The sequence below is a fragment of the Siniperca chuatsi genome, linkage group LG19 (genome assembly GCF_020085105.1).
Source record: "Siniperca chuatsi isolate FFG_IHB_CAS linkage group LG19, ASM2008510v1, whole genome shotgun sequence".
NCBI lineage: Eukaryota > Metazoa > Chordata > Actinopteri > Centrarchiformes > Sinipercidae > Siniperca > Siniperca chuatsi.
In genome coordinates, this window is record NC_058060.1 from 4,233,098 (window position 1) to 4,250,935 (window position 17,838).

The window sequence follows — 17,838 nt, forward strand, 5'->3', positions numbered from 1 at the left end:
ACTGAAATCCTTGTTATTGGGCCCCAACACATCACTAAACAAATACTGCCATCTAATGGTAACCTGTCACAACATATCAAGCCTGTTGCAAGAAATCTTGGTGTCTTGTTTGATAGCAATTTATGTTTTGAGCAACATATCACTAAGCTTGTCCAATCATGTTTTTATCACTTCAGAAACTTTGCAAAATTACGATCTATTTTAAATCTTAGTGATACAGAAACTGTTGTACATGCTTTTATCTCTCACGCCTTGATTATTATAACAGCCTGTTCACTTGTCTTAATCAAAAAACTTTGACACGACTGCAGACTGTACAAAACTCAGCTGCAGGGCTGTTAACCAGACCAAGAAGCACGACCACATAACACCTGTTTTAGCCTCTTTACATTGGCTCCCTTGGTATTAGGATTGATTTTAAGATCTTGTTGATTACTTTTAAGGATCTTCATGGCCTGGCCCCAGATTATATTTTAGACCTTGTAATCCCCTTATGAACCTTCACGTAGTTTGAGATCTTCAGGCAGGGGTCTCCCTGTCTGTTCCTGAGTCCAGGATGAAACTAAGGACAAGCTTTTACCGAGGCTCTGGAACAACTTGCCCGGAGAAATTTGGTTGTCTGAGTCAGTGTCTTCGTTTAAGTCTCATTTTTATTTGAAAGCATATCCTGATTTTACCTGAACGGGCTGTTTTATTTTACTGTTTATTTTATTGCTTTTGTGTATTTTATTTCTTTGTATCTCGTCATTCACTGTGGTATTTTATTCCTCTTGTTGTGAAGCACTTTGTACTTTTGTTTTGATAAGTGTTCTATAAATATAGTTTTATTATTATTATAAATTATAGAATTCTAGAAATTAAAACAAAAGACGCTTCCTTATAACTCCAGAGCTTGTCTGGGAATCATCAGTTTTTAAAAATTTTCTTTCAGTATCAAAAGTAATCCAGTGATGATTGCAGGAACTGCTAATAGCTAATTTGGCTTACTTATAATGGTACTAATTTGCCAATGCCAATTGGGCCAATGCTGACATAGAGTCGACTGGGACTAATTTACGTCATTGACGACATTTATATTAAAAAAGAGTGTTAGCGCCTCTTAATCAGAGGTGGGCGTGCCCACCTCCCCATCCATTGAGTGGAAGTCTGTGAAACAGCGCCATTTTCAAATAAATATATGCAGCTCGAGATGCATCATTCACAAGAGTTTACGCTTAGTTTTGCTAAGCTCCTCTCTACTTGGTATTTTTCAATTTGGCGCAATGGTTCGAACAGCTTTTGATGGCTGTAGAAGCACGATCGACTGCATACTTTTCTCTTGATGATCATCCCATGATAAACAGCAGGTTACAGCTTGCATGTACCGACACTCCCCCAGACACACACTCTCCCGAGAGCTCTCTCTAAACCGCTAACGTTAGCTCACGTGCAACACAGGTACACACACAAACTTTTACAAAGGGCCATGAATGTGCTTCTGACTGTCAAAGCTCCAGTGTGTTTCCAGCGTGGACACGGAGAGTCTGACAGCAGCTCCTCATGGCTGGTTAGCGTCTGTCGCTTCTCACGCTGGTCGGTGTCTCCCACCTCGGTTCGGACATGTGGATCTTAAGTGACTTTAAGCTGGCTGCAAGTCGGCGTGATTTACCGGACTGCCTCGACTGCTGCTAGCTTAGCTAGGTTTGTTTTTAGCCCGGCTGCTAGGCTAGCCGGGCTTTACCAAGGATTTTAAGCTTGTAGCACTTTTATGGACTTAACTGAGGACTTTAAGCTTTGAAGCACTCTCACGGACTAAGTGATAGCCTGATGGCTGAGTGTGGATCTTGTCACCTTACCGTCTCAAAGCTGAGGAAAAGTATCGCCTGTCTGGAAGCCGAGCTCAGAGAAAAAGACAAGCTCATCCTGGAGTTCTCCACTGTCGCCTCGGCCCAGGCAAAACACCTGGCAGTCCTCAGCTCCTCTGGCTGCGCAAGCCGGAATGCAACCATCCCATCTCACTCCCCTGACTGCTCCACTCCAGCACTGGACAATGATCCCACTCTTCCGTGGCTCGGCTCCATCATCACTGGCGCCCCGGAGCATGAAGATGATGATGATTCCATAGTGAGGAATATCCGCTTCGCTAATGCGGTCACACACTGCTTTCCCGGAGCTACGACCCCCGACATCCTCGAAAAGCTCCCCGGACTTTTGGCTGCACTCCCGACGACTATCACGAAAGTCATAGTCCATGTCGGCACCACTTATACTACCCGTCAGCAATCTGAGCTGACGAAAGCAGACTTCATCCGCCTCTTTGACCTGCTCAACAGCACCGGAAAGCATGCTTTCATTTCGGGTCCAATTCCTACACTGGGTCTGGGAATTGGCCGTTTTAGCAGGATCCTCAGCCTTCATACCTGGCTTCAGTCTGTCTGCAGCACCCATGACGTTGGTTTTATTCACAACTTTAACTTATTCTGGGATCGTTCTTCCTTGTTTGCACGAGATGGTCTTCACCCAAACAAGTCAGGTAGTCGCATGCTGGCGGCAAACTTGCAGCACGCTGCGCTGTCCTCCTCACGTAGTTCACTATTTACATCACCTGTTTCCCCTCGCTCTTCCTCTTCCTCTTCTCTGCCCACCAAAAACAGCCACGCACACTCTGCTGTCACTAACTCCCCCTTGTGGACTGACTCATAGTGGACTGACTCATAGTACTGCTATCTGGAGCCCAGATCCCTCTAGTGCCACTTTTAACATTTCTGTGGTAATTTCGGATAGGTCCTTAGTGCGAAACAGTCACAGCCGAAACAGCAATAATAATAATAAATATAAGATCCGGGCCAGAACCATACCTCCAGTCTCAACCTCAAATCTGAAGCAGCACAGACTTTTTAAGATGGCTCTTCTCAATGTAAGATCCCTCTCTAACAAAACGTTTATTTTAAATGATTTTATCTCTTCTACTGATTTAGATTTTATATTTTTAACTGAATCCTGGTTACGTCCTCGTGATCACAGTCAGCTGGCTGAATTGTGCCCTCCTGATTTTGACTGCTTTAGTCACCCTAGGGTCTGTGGTCGAGGTGGGGGCCTTGTTACTGTCTATAGGAAGCATTTTAAGTGTAACCTCATAGCTTGCAATGATTTTTCCTCCTTTGTGGAGTGCTCATGTTTAAACTTGGCGGCCCCCTCCTGGTCATATTTGCTATTATTTATTGCCCCCCTAAACCAGCTGGCTCCTTGTTGTTGGAACTCCCTGAGTTTTTATCCAGTCTTGTGTTAAATTATGATAGAATTTTTCTTTGTGGTGATTTTAATATTCATGTTGATGACTCCTCTAATGCCCTTGCTGCTGATTTTTTTTAAATATCACTAACTCTTTTAACTTTCAACAACATGTGTCTGGTCAAACTCATTCCCGTGGCCACACCTTAGACCTAGTCTTTAGTCTGGGCCTGAAAACCCCATCTGTGGAAATCAGGGACATGTTTCTATCTGATCACCTATGCATCGTTTTTAACTGTGAATTAGAGGCTGCTAGTACTGTCTTATCTCACTCTAAGTACACACGCGTCCTTAATGAGCATAGTGCCATAAAATTCTGTACACTGTTCAATCCTCCTGGCAGTGTGTTTCACAATCCCTCCAACACCAACGATTTGGTTGATTATTTTAACTATCTGTGTTCTTCAACCTTAGATCTCATAGCTCCTCTGAAAAATAGACCAAACTCAAAGACTAGACAACAGCCATGGTTAAATGACAGTATTCGAAACTGTAAAAAGAAATGCAGAAGAGCAGAACGCAGATGGAAGAAATCAGGTCTCCAGGTCCACTTTGTGGCCATGAAAGAGTTATTATGCCTTTATAATAGGATGGTGAAGGATGCAAGAACATGTCATTTCTCTGCACTTATTTCTGCCCATCAGCACAACCCCAGATTCCTATTTAAGACTGTGGATCAGTTAGTTAACCCTGCCTCTCCTTGTGCCCCTGCTGAGTGTGATGCTGATTGTGAAAAGTTTCTTTTGCACTTTGCTGGAAAGGTGGAGTTAATAAGATCTGATATCACCCCCAACCCTGTCTTTTTAGATGTGGATCACCCGCTCAAAGATTCTTTGAGCAATTTTTCTGCTGTTACGCTGCCTGAACTCGCAGACATCATGTCTCTTATGAGAGTGTCCTACAGCCTTCTGGACAAAATCCCAACTAGGTTTTTATTGGAAGTTATGGATTGTATTGTGCCCCTTTTACAAATTATTTTTAACAGCTCGCTGTCTACTGGCTGCATCCCTGATTTCTTTAAAACAGCTTGTGTCCAGCCAGTCCTAAAAAAACCTGGGCTTGATCCCACCCTCCTGGATAACTATCACCCAATCTCCAAATTGCCTTTCATTTCGAAGATTCTCGAAAAACTTGTATCTAAGCAGCTTCTTGCTGCTGTGGAAAACAATAATACCTTTGAAAAGTTCCAATCTGGCTTTCGTCAACACCACAGCACTGAAACAGCCCTTCTCAAAGTCACCAATGACCTTTTAATGAATGCAGATGCAGGCATGTGTTCAATTCTGCTGTTGGACTTAAGTGCTGCCTTTGACACAATTGATCATGGCATTCTTTTAGATAGACTGAGGCACTGGGTGGGCATATCTGGCACTGCACTAGACTGGTTCTCATCTTATCTGTCCAATAGGAAATTCTGTGTCAGCATTAAGTACGGTGTGCCTCAAGGTTCAATTCAGGGACCAATACTGTTCTCTTTGTACATGCTTCCTTTGGGTGATGTAATCCGCAGACATGGTATTTCTTTTCATTGTTATACGGATGACGCGCAGTCGTACCTCCCTGTCAAGCCCACTGACCTTAGTACGCTGAGTTCTCTGCAGGACTGCCTGTAAGAGCCTATTTTGATTGGATTCAGTTTTTGAATATTTTTGTTTGAGTTGGCTTCTTTTGTGATAAGAAGCCAACTCTGTGATATTTTGTAATATGTTAAAATTGCGTACTGGCTCTTTAAGAATCACGACTGTGAAGCTTTGGCGGTAGTGCGCTCTTGGGAATACAGTGGAGTCGCACAGTTTTCTTTACCGCATCCGTGATATTGAAGATTTGAGATCATATTTTGCCTTTATAATTTTATTTGTTTTATTTATCTGATAATCAAGATTAAAGGAAGATATTTTATAAGAAAACGGACTATGTGGATTGTTTTATTGGACACGGAGCGAGTGAAACCAAGACGGAAACTAAATGAGCACTCACACTGCCTGTCTGACATAAAAAATTGGATGTCGATAAATTTTCTTTAGCTCAACTCAAATAAAACTGAAATCCTTGTTATTGGGCCCCAACACATCACTAAACAAATACTGCCATCTAATGGTAACCTGTCACAACATATCAAGCCTGTTGCAAGAAATCTTGGTGTCTTGTTTGATAGCAATTTATGTTTTGAGCAACATATCACTAAGCTTGTCCAATCATGTTTTTATCACCTCAGAAACTTTGCAAAATTACGATCTATTTTAAATCTTAGTGATACAGAAACTGTTGTACATGCTTTTATCTCCTCACGCCTTGATTATTGTAACAGCCTGTTCACTTGTCTTAATCAAAAAACTTTGACACGACTGCAGACTGTACAAAACTCAGCTGCTAGGCTGTTAACCAGGACCAAGAAGTACGACCACATAACACCTGTTTTAGCCTCTTTACATTGGCTCCCTGTTGGTATTAGGATTGATTTTAAGATCTTGTTGATTACTTTTAAGGATCTTCATGGCCTGGCCCCAGATTATATTTTAGACCTTGTAATCCCTTATGAACCTTCACGTAGTTTGAGATCTTCAGGCAGGGGTCTCCTGTCTGTTCCTGAGTCCAGGATGAAAACTAAGGGGTACCGAGGCTCTGGAACAACTTGCCCGGAGAAATTTGGTTGTCTGAGTCAGTGTCTTCGTTTAAGTCTCATTTTTATTTGAAAGCATATCCTGATTTTACCTGAACGGGCTGTTTATTTTACTGTTTATTTTATTGCTTTTGTGTATTTTATTTCTTTGTATCTCGTCATTCACTGTGGTATTTTATTCCTCTTGTTGTGAAGCACTTTGTACTTTGTTTTGATAAGTGTTCTATAAATATAGTTTTATTATTATTATAAATTATAGAATTCTAGAAATTAAACAAAAGACGCTCCTTATAACTCCAGAGCTTGTCTGGGAATCATCAGTTTTTAAAAAATTTTCTTCAGTATCAAAGTAATCCAGTGATGATTGCAGTGGAACTGCTAATAGCTAATTTGGCTTACTTATAATGGTACTAATTTGCCAATGCCAATTGGCCAATGCTGACATAGAGTCGACTGGGACTAATTTACGTCATTGACGACATTTATATTAAAAAAAGAGTGTTAGCGCCCTCTAATCAGAGGTGGGCGGCCCACCTCCCCCATCCATTGAGTGGAAGTCTGTGAAACAGCGCTCATTTTCAAATATATGCAGCTCGAGATGCATCATTCACAAGAGTTTACGCTAGTTTTTGCTAACCCTCTACTTGGTATTTTTCAATTTTGGCGCAATGGTTCGAACAGCTTTTGATGGCTGTAGAAGCACGATCGGACTGCATACTTTCTCTTGATGATCATCCCATGATAAACAGCAGGTTACAGCTACGTACTGACACTCCCCCACAGACACACACTCTCCGGAGAGCCTCTCTAAACCGCTAACGTTAGCTCAGCTGCAACACAGGTACCACACAAACTTTTACAAAGGGCCATGAATGTGCTTCTGACTGTCAAAGCTCCAGTGTGTTTCCAGCGTGGACACGGAGAGTCTGACAGCAGCTCCTCATGGCTGGTTAGCTGTCTGTCGCTCACGCTGGTCGGTGTCTCCTTACCTCCGGTGGGACACATGAGGTCACGCCCCCTACAGGGTTTGTCCTACAGTCCTCTACTGCATTTTTAAAATATGCTGGGAGGAAGGGAGCTAGCAGAATTTGGCGGGTGAAGATACACTTTAATTATATAATCACGTTTTTCAAATTGTCACTTTCTGATTTTGAAAAGCAAAACTTAACACAAAAACCTTCCTATGCAGACTAGGAGGAAGGAGGAAAAGTGCATCTAGAACATAAAAAGCACCCTTGACCATCCCTGGACATGATTTCTATGTGAATAAGTCTGGTTGAGACCATCAGTCATCAGAACAAATCTCTCTAAAAGTAGGACTGTGGAACATCACACACAACAGTGTTAGCCAGATCTCAGATAAACATCAAACTGTCCTATTATCTCTTGGAAAAATATCTGTGTTACACTTCCATGCAAACCGACTGGCATGGCTTCAGACATTTAATCAACCACTCTGTGCTGGGACAACTGACAAGCGACTTCTAACAAGTGTCTTTTCAGACTATGCCCCTTTATACATCTCAGAGGCAGTGTCGGCTTCTGCAATGTTGTTGTATAGCTTGGTGCACTAAACTGTGACTCCAGCTATAGAAGACATTTACTTACTTACTTTACTTAACAATTGAATCAGAAAAGTAAACACACTCCATCCAATAGCTCTGTTTTGCTACTCAATGTAACTGTCTCTTTTCTCACCGAGCAGAAAGATCCTCTAGAACATAAAATAAAGCTTGGACTTGAAAAAAAAAGGTTTATATCAATTTAAACATTTAATTTAACATAAATGCCGATATATAAATGGGGTATTTTGTCGTAAACCAGTATCTCAGTGGCTGGCACATCCAAAGAATGTAATTTTCTATACCAATGCAATTAGTAGAGCGGTCACTAGAAGCACTTATGGTTTGTCATTAGGGTAATTAATAGTTATTATTTCTATAAGTCCATCTATATATGTCCATCTCATGACTGCCTGTTTCCATTTTCATGACACTTTTTCTGTCACCATATTTCTGGCTCTGGCACAGAATAATGACATCCCCAAGATGGCGAATTGTCCAATATGGATGTAAATCCTACAACTAGTAGGCCAGAGAATGGACAAAGAGAGATGACTGCATGGACATTTTTTAAACACATGAGATTACAGCTGGAAAGATAAGGAAGAAATAATTTTAAAAAAGCGTTACTGGGACTTTGCGGTTTTGATTACCTATAGCTGCTGGGAAAGTCTGCATGAGTAAACTAGATTAACAAAACTCTTCCTCTAACCTTGAGAGAGTCACTTAGCCATCCAAGTGGCCAACAGTGCTAATTCAACAAATCATATTCTTATTAAAGTGATGTCTTATTGCAAATGATGCAAATATCACAGCTTTCAAAGATGTCCTTCTATGCGCAGACAGACACATGGTTTAAGTAGAAAACAGCCCCAATGAAACCTGTTGACAGTGAGGTCTGTGGATTATACGGAGGACCTGGGCCTCAAGGTCAGCGATGCTCTCTCTCTTTTCTCCTGCTCACGAGCAGACATCCACCTGAACTCTCTCCTCCTGGCTTTGCTGTGTAATCTGCTCGGAACAGAAACATGCAGCAGAACTGAAGTTTAGAGCCAACGGTTATTGCACAAAGCCTGCCAGCTAACTTCACATGCTAACGGGAGCACGAAGCAAGTTAACTCTGTAAGGACAACCACAGATGGAGCGACTGGCTTCCTCCGATCGCTACAAGCGGACACTGCACAGCAAAAGACGCTTCCACAGCGGAACCACAATAGAACCACAATTCTTCCCAGCTTGGCTTATTGACAACAGCAGCTAACAGCAGCACCAAAGCCACCTCTCTTTCCCTCCCGACGGACTGTATCGTAACAACTGGGCATCACATAGTGTAACAGTGTACTTGGCTAAGCACAGGACTGTTTTGTTAACGATGTACATGTACTGATGTGTTTTCACTGAGGTTTTGTAGTGACGTGTTTACCTGTTAATATCATCATGACCGGTTAATTTGGTAGCCACATGCTAAGTTGATGTTAGTTTATGTTATGCTCCACACAGACAGTCCTTGCATGCTAACTAACTCCTTTTAACTTGGCACCGTTATCCTAAACAGATCATACACATACACCTCTATTTGACCCTTAAAGACAACCACACATTGTGTAGAGTAACTTTAAAGCTCCTGCTCCACATGTTACTTTGTTTCTGACCACGTGGGCTTGTGCACGCGAGACATACGGAGAACAAAGAAACACACAAATTCCTTTTGGCGTGCACCCAGACCTGCGCACACACACATACACCTTTTTTCTGTAGTTTAGAGTTAGTCATATGGTGTGTTTTTGCTGTGTTTAATTTTTATTCATTATAGTTATTTATGATTATCTTTGATAATTCTGTTAGCCATAATTAATTGATCGCACCTACACAAGTGGGTCCCCCCCTTTAACCATTGTAAATCAATCAACAATGAACATATGGCATTATGGCATATTGTTAGTAAGATTTGAAACAATATGAAACTGTGCTTTAAATGCTGTATAATCAAGTACCTTTGAAGCATTTATTTTTTCCCTTCCAGTAATTTTGCGACATTTACTAAGTCTCAGCAGCAGGAAGAGGCATTCATATTAATTGACAAACAATACAACTCTCCCAAGTCTCTGCTGGACACATACATGCAAGTGTAGGGAGACTGTAGCACTCTCCACACTGTTTATCTTACTATAACATCACATATTACTTTACTGCAGACCACTTTGGATAGAGATTGATTCAGAGTCTCATTTCCCTTCCAAGTAGTCATTGATTTCACTTCGGTACAGTTTGAAAACTAACTTGCACATTTGACTTGAAATTTGAAACATGCTCCAATAGAAAATCCATTACATTGAACATATAGACAGCAGATTATATTTTTGTCAAAGTTGCCATATCTTGATGTTGTAATGACAGTGACAGTGCGAGAGCATGGACTCATTTGAAATATCAGGTATGGTGGTGCTGTTGAAAAGTTAAAATGTATTATTTGGCTGTTGAACAGCAACCACTTTAATGCAAATATGTACAAATTCAAATTCTGTCTTTTCAGTGTTCAGGTTGGCTCATTGTTTGTCTTCTGGATTATTTAATTTAATCAGAGGAATCTCAGAGGAACGCAGTCTGTTTGGAAAAACACATTCAAATATGTTTGCTATTCATTTTATTCACATTTACTGAAATAGTTTTAGCATAATCCAATGTTTTTATAGTCAGAATTGTGATACTTTGATCAAATTTTCAATTTTTTCATGATAAACTTCAATGTACAGTTTGAAGTAGCTCTATTTCAAAGGATAAGTCTGGTGATTTTCTATACCATTGAGTCTGGTTCTGTCCAAGGTTTCTGCCCTCTTAAAGGAAGTTTTTCCTTGCCGCTGTCGCCAAATGCTTGCTCATGGTGGGATTTGTTGGGTCTCTGTAATTAATATTATAAAGAGTACAGTCTAGACCTGCTCTATAGGAAAAAGCGCAATGAGAACTTCTGTTATGAATTGGCGCTATATAAATAAAGTTGAATTGAATATCCTACTAACATCCTTCATTACCATGAACACACACACTGTACTTTATTTTGACTCAATCCCACATACACCATCCTGCTGCCCCAAATACTCACTAGAGCACCAAATGTGTATTAATCCGCCGTTGAAAATAGTCCCCAACAAACGATTCCCTCCTGTTTGAGTAAGGTTTGCTAAAAACGACCAGCTGTTTTAGGAAATTATTGAGCCTTGTAAAAAATTAAACTAATATATTTGTGAGGTATTTTTTAAAGATTTAGGTCTTCAGTAGGAACCAATGGGCTTGGAGCTGAGAGCCACAAACATGGTAGAGAAGTCATAAAGTACTGAGAGACGACTAACACATTGATTGTTTTCATTTTTTCATATGATTTGTTGACAATAAGAAAGAAAATGCCAGCCTTACTCTTTAAAGGGGCAGTGAATTAGTCCTGTACTTCCATACTGATGGGAGACTTGCAAGAGACAGATAAAAAATGGTCAAAATTTGCAGCAGAGAGAGAGAGATCCTGATTTTTAGTCCAATGTATGGGTCAAGCTCCCAAAAACAATGGATCCTACACTCCCCATAATGCAACTCCATGGGCCCGATTTTCATAGCGGCGCAACGACCAGCACAAGCACCGCTCCGACAGTTTGGTATTTTCCTGACCATGGAATTTGCTTTGCCCATCTGTGTGGTATTTTATTGAAGAGCGCAGTAGATGTGTTTAAATCAGCATAAAAAAAATAATGGTTGTGGTTAAAGACCGGGGGAGGTTGGGGACATGGAATCCAAGTGGGGCATGTTCAAAGCATCAATTGTGGAGGTGGCTGCTAGAAGTTGTGGTGAGAAAGTCATCGGTGCCTGACATGGCGGCAACGTAAGAAGGAGTGAAGGAGGCCGTCAAGCTGAAGGAGGCCTGCTGCAGACAGGTACCAGGGGCCCAGAAGGACTGCAGCTTTAGTAGTCACCAAAGCAAAAACTTGGGGGTGGGAGGAGTTCAGGGAGGCTATGGAGAAGAGCTTTTAGTTGGCCTCAAGGAAATTCTAGCAAATCAGGAAGGGAAAGCAGGGTTTGGCTCAGGCTTTTATTAGCAGGGGAGAAGAACTGCTGACCCTCACTAGGAATATTGTCGAGCGATAAAAAGAGCACTTTGAGGAACTCCTAAACCCGACCAACACGTCCTCTGTGGAGGACGGAGGAGACAGAGACTCGGAGAAAGCCTCAACCATATCCCTGGGCAGAGGTCTCTGAGGTATTCAAAAAAGCTCCTCCAGGTGTGGATGAAATTCGACCTGAGATGCTGACACGCCTCTTCAGTGTCGTGTAGAGGTCAGGGACCGTGCCTATGGAATGGCAGACCGAGGTGGTGGTTCCCATTTTTAAAAAGGGGGACCTGAGGGAGTGCTTGTATGGACCCTAACACTTTTTGCCAAAAATTTGACACAAAAAATGCAAAAAATGTTGTCTGAGAATAATTTCTGTTGTTTTCTCCTGATCTATTTTAATTTTCAGCAAGAAAAGAAATGTCAGTATGCTGTGTGTTCATTACCATTACAATTTCTCATGCTTGGTCCACATCCATGTCCATGTTGCACTGAAGCTGCACACTTCTGCACTACATGTTGAAGATCCCATCAGTCTGAATAGGAATATCATGACTTAATTACATCAAAAAGTAATATGCAGTGTAATGAACACTGCCACCAAAGACTCTGGGCAGCAGAGGAGATCGTAGCAAACTTATGCTGCTAAATCTGGTTAAATGTAATGTTGCTGCTTTGAGACTGTGTGTTGTGTGACGTGCCAGGATGCCTGGGCTGTGTGTGTGTGTGCGGTTGTAGACAGGTAGGCAGGCGAGCAACTGAAACAGACACAGAGGCATACAGACAGTCCTACATGTAGCCAGAGCAGGGTAACTGTGTAAACGCTTGGCCTGCACTGTCAGCTTCAGACCAGCTACTGAAGCGGTAATCACTGCACTTAATATTCAAGGTGCACTGCAACCTTGTTGGCTGCATTTCTGTGTGTTCTTGTGTTCTTTCCACAATCAGTTTGTAACTGGCAGAGCTAATGAAAGAACAGTGAAACATAACACAAGCATCATTCATTCAGGGGCCACGGAGTTATAATGGTGAGGAAAGGAGGTCTCTGCAGTCCACATTAAATTTGATCCAGTTATTTGTGATTATTAGGGGCCGGGCAGCGCATGCTGCCGGACCATCTTGGAATTGCCAGTGTTGTTAATTTATTTCTTCCTACATGGAAAGCTGCCTGTCATATACCTGCCTTATTTTGATTTCTATGCTCTTGTAAACTATTTTAGTCAATGGAAATAGAGCATCTTTAAACATCAGTTTGTCAGTTATGGCACAATCAATCTTTGTAAAGAAAATTACAGACATCTCTATGTTGTCTAGATGAAGTACACATAATTTCGTCTTGATAACTGAATTTTTTCATGCATGGACAGCTGTTATCGCAATCCTGGTGGTTGCGTAAGTCTTAGCGTGAAGCCACCTCTGATTGGCCAATTTCTCTTGGTAGCTCAACATGATCACAATGTGCCATTGGTGGCCGAGGTTGTAAGTTCAAGACTTAGATGAGACACATGACTTCAAGGTTTAATGATAAGCAGCTATAATATTAATATTATTATTATATATTATATATGAAAAACAAAGATCAGGCAAAAACCACAGGAATATATGCAGGTGCTGTATGTAAAATAATCACATCAGGGAGCATTCAAGACATATATTCCCTGAAATAACAGCTTTGTGACTAATAACTAAACAGAATGATCAAATAAAAAATTGCTTGACTTTGAGATCAAATCAATACAGATACACAGGAAGGTTTCACATCTTATCACATTTTATTATCCTTTTGACTGAGCTATGGCATGGCCATTTTAAATGTGATCTTGTCATTTTGAGAATCATATCATGGAACTAAGCTCAGGCAAAAGTCAGCTATAAAATAAGAGGAAGCTGTGTCTTAAAGCTGCACTAATCTATATTTTTTTATTAACAATGGATCAAATGACTGTAAACTGTGAAAGATGTCGCTCATACTGATGAGCTTCTCTTAGCTGATTGTTTTGACTTTCTGGCTCGCAAACTCTGCTCTCATCAACCTCATTTCCAGCAGCATCAGGCTGGCAGGTTTTCAGTGAAAAAGCTCTGACAAACCCACTGTACACTGCCTTCCCAGCAACACTTGTAGCATAAAGAATAACTTTACTGTCAGATCAACGAGTGTCGGCTTATTTTTTTTACCCTTTTTCGCTTCATACCCATCTTATTGAAATGTACTGTGTAATGTGTTTAAAGGTGACCCTGATGCAGGCCACAAGCTGCTGGACTGATAATAAAGTTCTTTTTTTTACTACAAGTTTTGACCTCTTCAGACTTTTTCCCTCTCCATGCACCTTGGAAGTTATGCCAGATATTCCTTCTCTTCCACTACAGCACCAAACAGCAGACAGCCAAAGTTAGAGACTAACTGGTGAACATAGTGTATGATTTAGCAGCTAAAGAGACAGATCATTTTCTCAGGGGTTGGTGGAGACCAAACCAGAGTTAAAAGGATGGTGAATATTGAACTTACATTCATCAGGTGGACACCAACATCTCTAAATGAATAGTAATGTCACTCTGTGTCTACTGGCTGTGTAGGCAATTGTTTGCTAACACAGTCACCATATCATCTTAACCTAAAAGTAGGGTTGGGCGATATGACAGTATATACTGTGCAACGGTAGAAATGTGTCGACTGGTAGAGATTTGGCAATACCGTTTCCACCACGGGAGCTATCTCTGCTATATATCTGGGACAGACTATGTAGTCCAGATGCCTTGCAAAGTAACATGATTTGGGCAGCAGAACTGCTTACCACGTTCTAATGTGACATGAGAGTAAAAGTTGGTGGCGGTAATGCACCTCTTAGCTGGTTTGCCAACCACCGCAGAAGAAGAGAGTGACAAGAAAAAATGGAGGAAGAGAGTGAAATTGTAAATACAGAGCAGGGGGCATCCCAACAAACTCAAGATGAGGGAGAAAAACTTTTGACTTACATTACAATAACTGTATTGTGATATATAGTGTGATATAAAATTACATATACCATGATAGAAGATTTTGGTCATATCGCCCACCCCTAGGTGATATTAAAGGGACAGTTCACCCCAAAATCAGTTGGGGTGAACTGTCCCTTTAATGTTGTGTTTACAGCTTGTTGCGTGGGCAAAAAAATCAATGAATGCAACTTCAAAAAAACATCATAATAGGAATCACCGAGGATTAATACTCCCTTTATGACAGCAGCTAATAATTCTTCAAATTGATAACTACTGATCTTTCTTGACTCCACTTTGAAGAAATCAAGTCAGTAGAGATAAACAGGTTTCACATTTGATCTTGTTTCCTGAGCAATGACAAGTCAACTCAGTCCCTAAATGCCATTTGAAATTTCATCTTGTCATTTTTGACATTATATCAAGGAGCAAAGATCAGACCAAAGTCAGCAGTAATCTACATGGAGGCTGAATCATTCTCAGAATTACTCAGGACAATATTTCCTCTGAGATGGCAGCTAATAATTCATCAGACTGACCATTACTCATCTCTCATTGGTGCATTTTGAAGAGATCAAATCAATACAGATAAACAGGTGGGTTTCACATTTGATCTTGTGCACTGAGTTATGGGAAGGCAGCTTGTATATGCCATTTTAAATTTGATCTTGTCATTTCTGACATTATATCATGGACCAAAGATCAGGCAAACGTCAGCAGTAAGAGGATGCTATTTTAATGGAAAAACACAACAATATCGATAATTACTCAGGATAATATTTAGTCTGAAATTATGGGGGTGTTTTTTTTTTAATCAATACAATAATCTAGGGCAGTGACTAAGAAATATTCTCATTATCAGTTATTCTGTCAATTATTTTTTTCTGATTAATTGATTAATTGTTCTATACCATGTCAGAAATTTGTGGAAATTTCTGGAGCCCAAGGTGACATCTATAATTGTCTTATTTTGTCCAACCAACAGTCCAAAACCCAAAGCTAGAGAAAAACAGATAACCCACACATTTGAGCGGCTGCAACAAAAGAATGTTGGGTGTTTTGATGGACAAATGACCTAAATAATTAATCAGCGATTCAAAATTGTTGGCAATTTGTCGGTTGACTACTTGATTAATCAACTAATTTTCCAGTGCTAGCCTACAGTAATCATTATATGATAACAGTCCAGAGATTAAGCAAAGCCAGAATGAATGTGGCTTCTATTTGAAAGCAATATGAAGAGACACGGGATTTTGTGATCCGATTCTTTAGGCTAGTAATCTTCAGTGTGTTAATTGACCTGCAGGTCTGATGGGTGAAGTTTGCTGATGAAGTATGCACTCACCATCAGCGTGGGCAGCCCGGCCACCACGGCGTACAGCAGGACGGGCGGGACGGCGCTGCTGTCCTCGGGTCCTAGGTAGGGTTTGGTGTAGGTGGTGTCGTAGCAGAAAAAGCCCTGCACGTGCACACTGAAGGTGTCGGTGTACTCGAAGTAGTAGGCCAGCATGACGGTCCCGGCCATGATCACCAGCTGGAAGTACAGCATAATGCAGACGGAGAGCGAGAGACATTTAATTAAAACAAAGCTTCTCTCTCTCTCCTACCCAGCCTCCTCCTCCTCCCCGGCGGTACCGACTCCCGCTGACCGGCTCATGACGGCGCGGCTGCACGCGATGAGTCCCTCTCTGATCGTGGCGGAGGCTCGCTCGCCCTGGCTTCCTCTGCTCGCTAATGCTGCGACTATACACTGTGTGTGTGTGTGTGTGTGTGTGTGTGTGTGTGAGAGAGAGAGAGTGAGAGAAAGAGAGAGAGAGAGAAGGAGGGAGAGACAGCGGGTGTGTGAGGGTGTGTAAGCATGTAAGAGATAAGGAGTACAGCACAGTATTTCTGTGTGTGTGTGTGAGAGAGAGAGTGAGTGTGTGAGACTGAGTGAGAGATAGATTAGAAGAACGTGTAGGCAAATAGGAGAATTGACAGCTCTCTCCATCTGTGTGTGTGTGTGTGTGTGTGTGTGTGTGTGTGTGTGTAAAGTGGACATAGAACTTGCCATGTTTAACAAATTCAGGAGCAGAGTTTCAGAGAAATTAGTCAATACATAAAACTGAATGAGCAGAAGCTGCATGATGTCACATCCATCGATTTGGCAAGTTATTGCTTGTGGGCAGTCATGTGAAGTGTTCAGATACTTTACATAAGTAGCTAAATAAAATAAGTAGTAAAAATAGTTAACGTTATAATCCTCATAGCCCTAAGCATAACCCATTTTCACAGTCAGCATTTTTTCTGCAATAGCCATTAAATGTATGTATATTTAGTAATTATCTCTCTATGTAGTAGTTTCCATTGCTACTGGCAAAGTCCACCATTCCTGCACAGGATTCAAATTGCATACAAGCACACATGGAATACACAGGAAAGGATCTACTGAAGTTGAAAAAGAAAGTTAATTCTTGACCTCAGGATTAGTAGTCTGACAGAATAATCTTAATTTATGTCAGCTGCCATCTCCAATATAACAGTATTATTTTAAAAGCCACTTGTACTGTATCAATCATTGTGAATGCAATAATGTAAAAGGCTTACATACTGTACACGAGCACATCTATGTGTGCGTACAAAGTCATATCAACATGCAAACAAGTAAATCGCATGTGTAATTGTGAATACTAAACTTTCTTTCCCATTTTCTCATGTTGTCTTCCCGTCTAATTGTGTATAAAAGTGTTGTGTATAACATTACCTGCCAGAGTTTCAGATAAGAGACCATTATCCATGCACCCTGCAAGCCCCTACAATAGTGAACCCTATATTACTCAGATTATTTCATTATTCAATATCTCATACACTCCATTTTTGTTCACTTTTTGTCATACTTTCAAAACGTACTTTCTGTCTCACTGTGTTCTCCTACTGTTTGCACAAAATGTTGTCATAACTCTTCATTTCCACTTCCTGTCATGCTGGAATGGTTGTGTTATGCTAAATACCCACTGCTGGCTCTGTAGTTATTTATATTTTCTTTTTGTTTATTTATTTCCCTTCTATTGCTGCAGTGACCCCATTTCCCCACATGGATCACTGAAGCCTCATCTTCTTCATCCTGTTTCTCCAACACCAGAAACGCATTTATCTGCTTCACTGGCATGCTGAAATCCATAATTGAAGGCTGTCAGAGGAGACAGAGAGACGGATGAGATGGCGAGACAGACAGAGATGGAGATGGAGATGCAAAGGGTGTGTGGAGTCAGGTGGGTACATGCTGACAGCTCTGAGTAATAGCTGCCATTACTGTGTCACTCTGTCATCACTCCCCATT

The 17,838-nt window shown here is 41.1% G+C and overlaps 1 protein-coding gene across 1 annotated transcript in view; it reads right to left on the reverse strand.

Annotated features, from left to right (window-relative positions):
• Positions 1-17,838, reverse strand: part of plppr5b (phospholipid phosphatase related 5b) — a 230,840-nt gene that overhangs the window by 139,566 nt on the left and 73,436 nt on the right. The window contains exon 7 of the mRNA XM_044176787.1: positions 15,865-16,053. Within this exon, the coding sequence (XP_044032722.1) occupies positions 15,865-16,053 (189 nt within the window). The remainder of the gene's footprint in view (positions 1-15,864; positions 16,054-17,838) is intronic.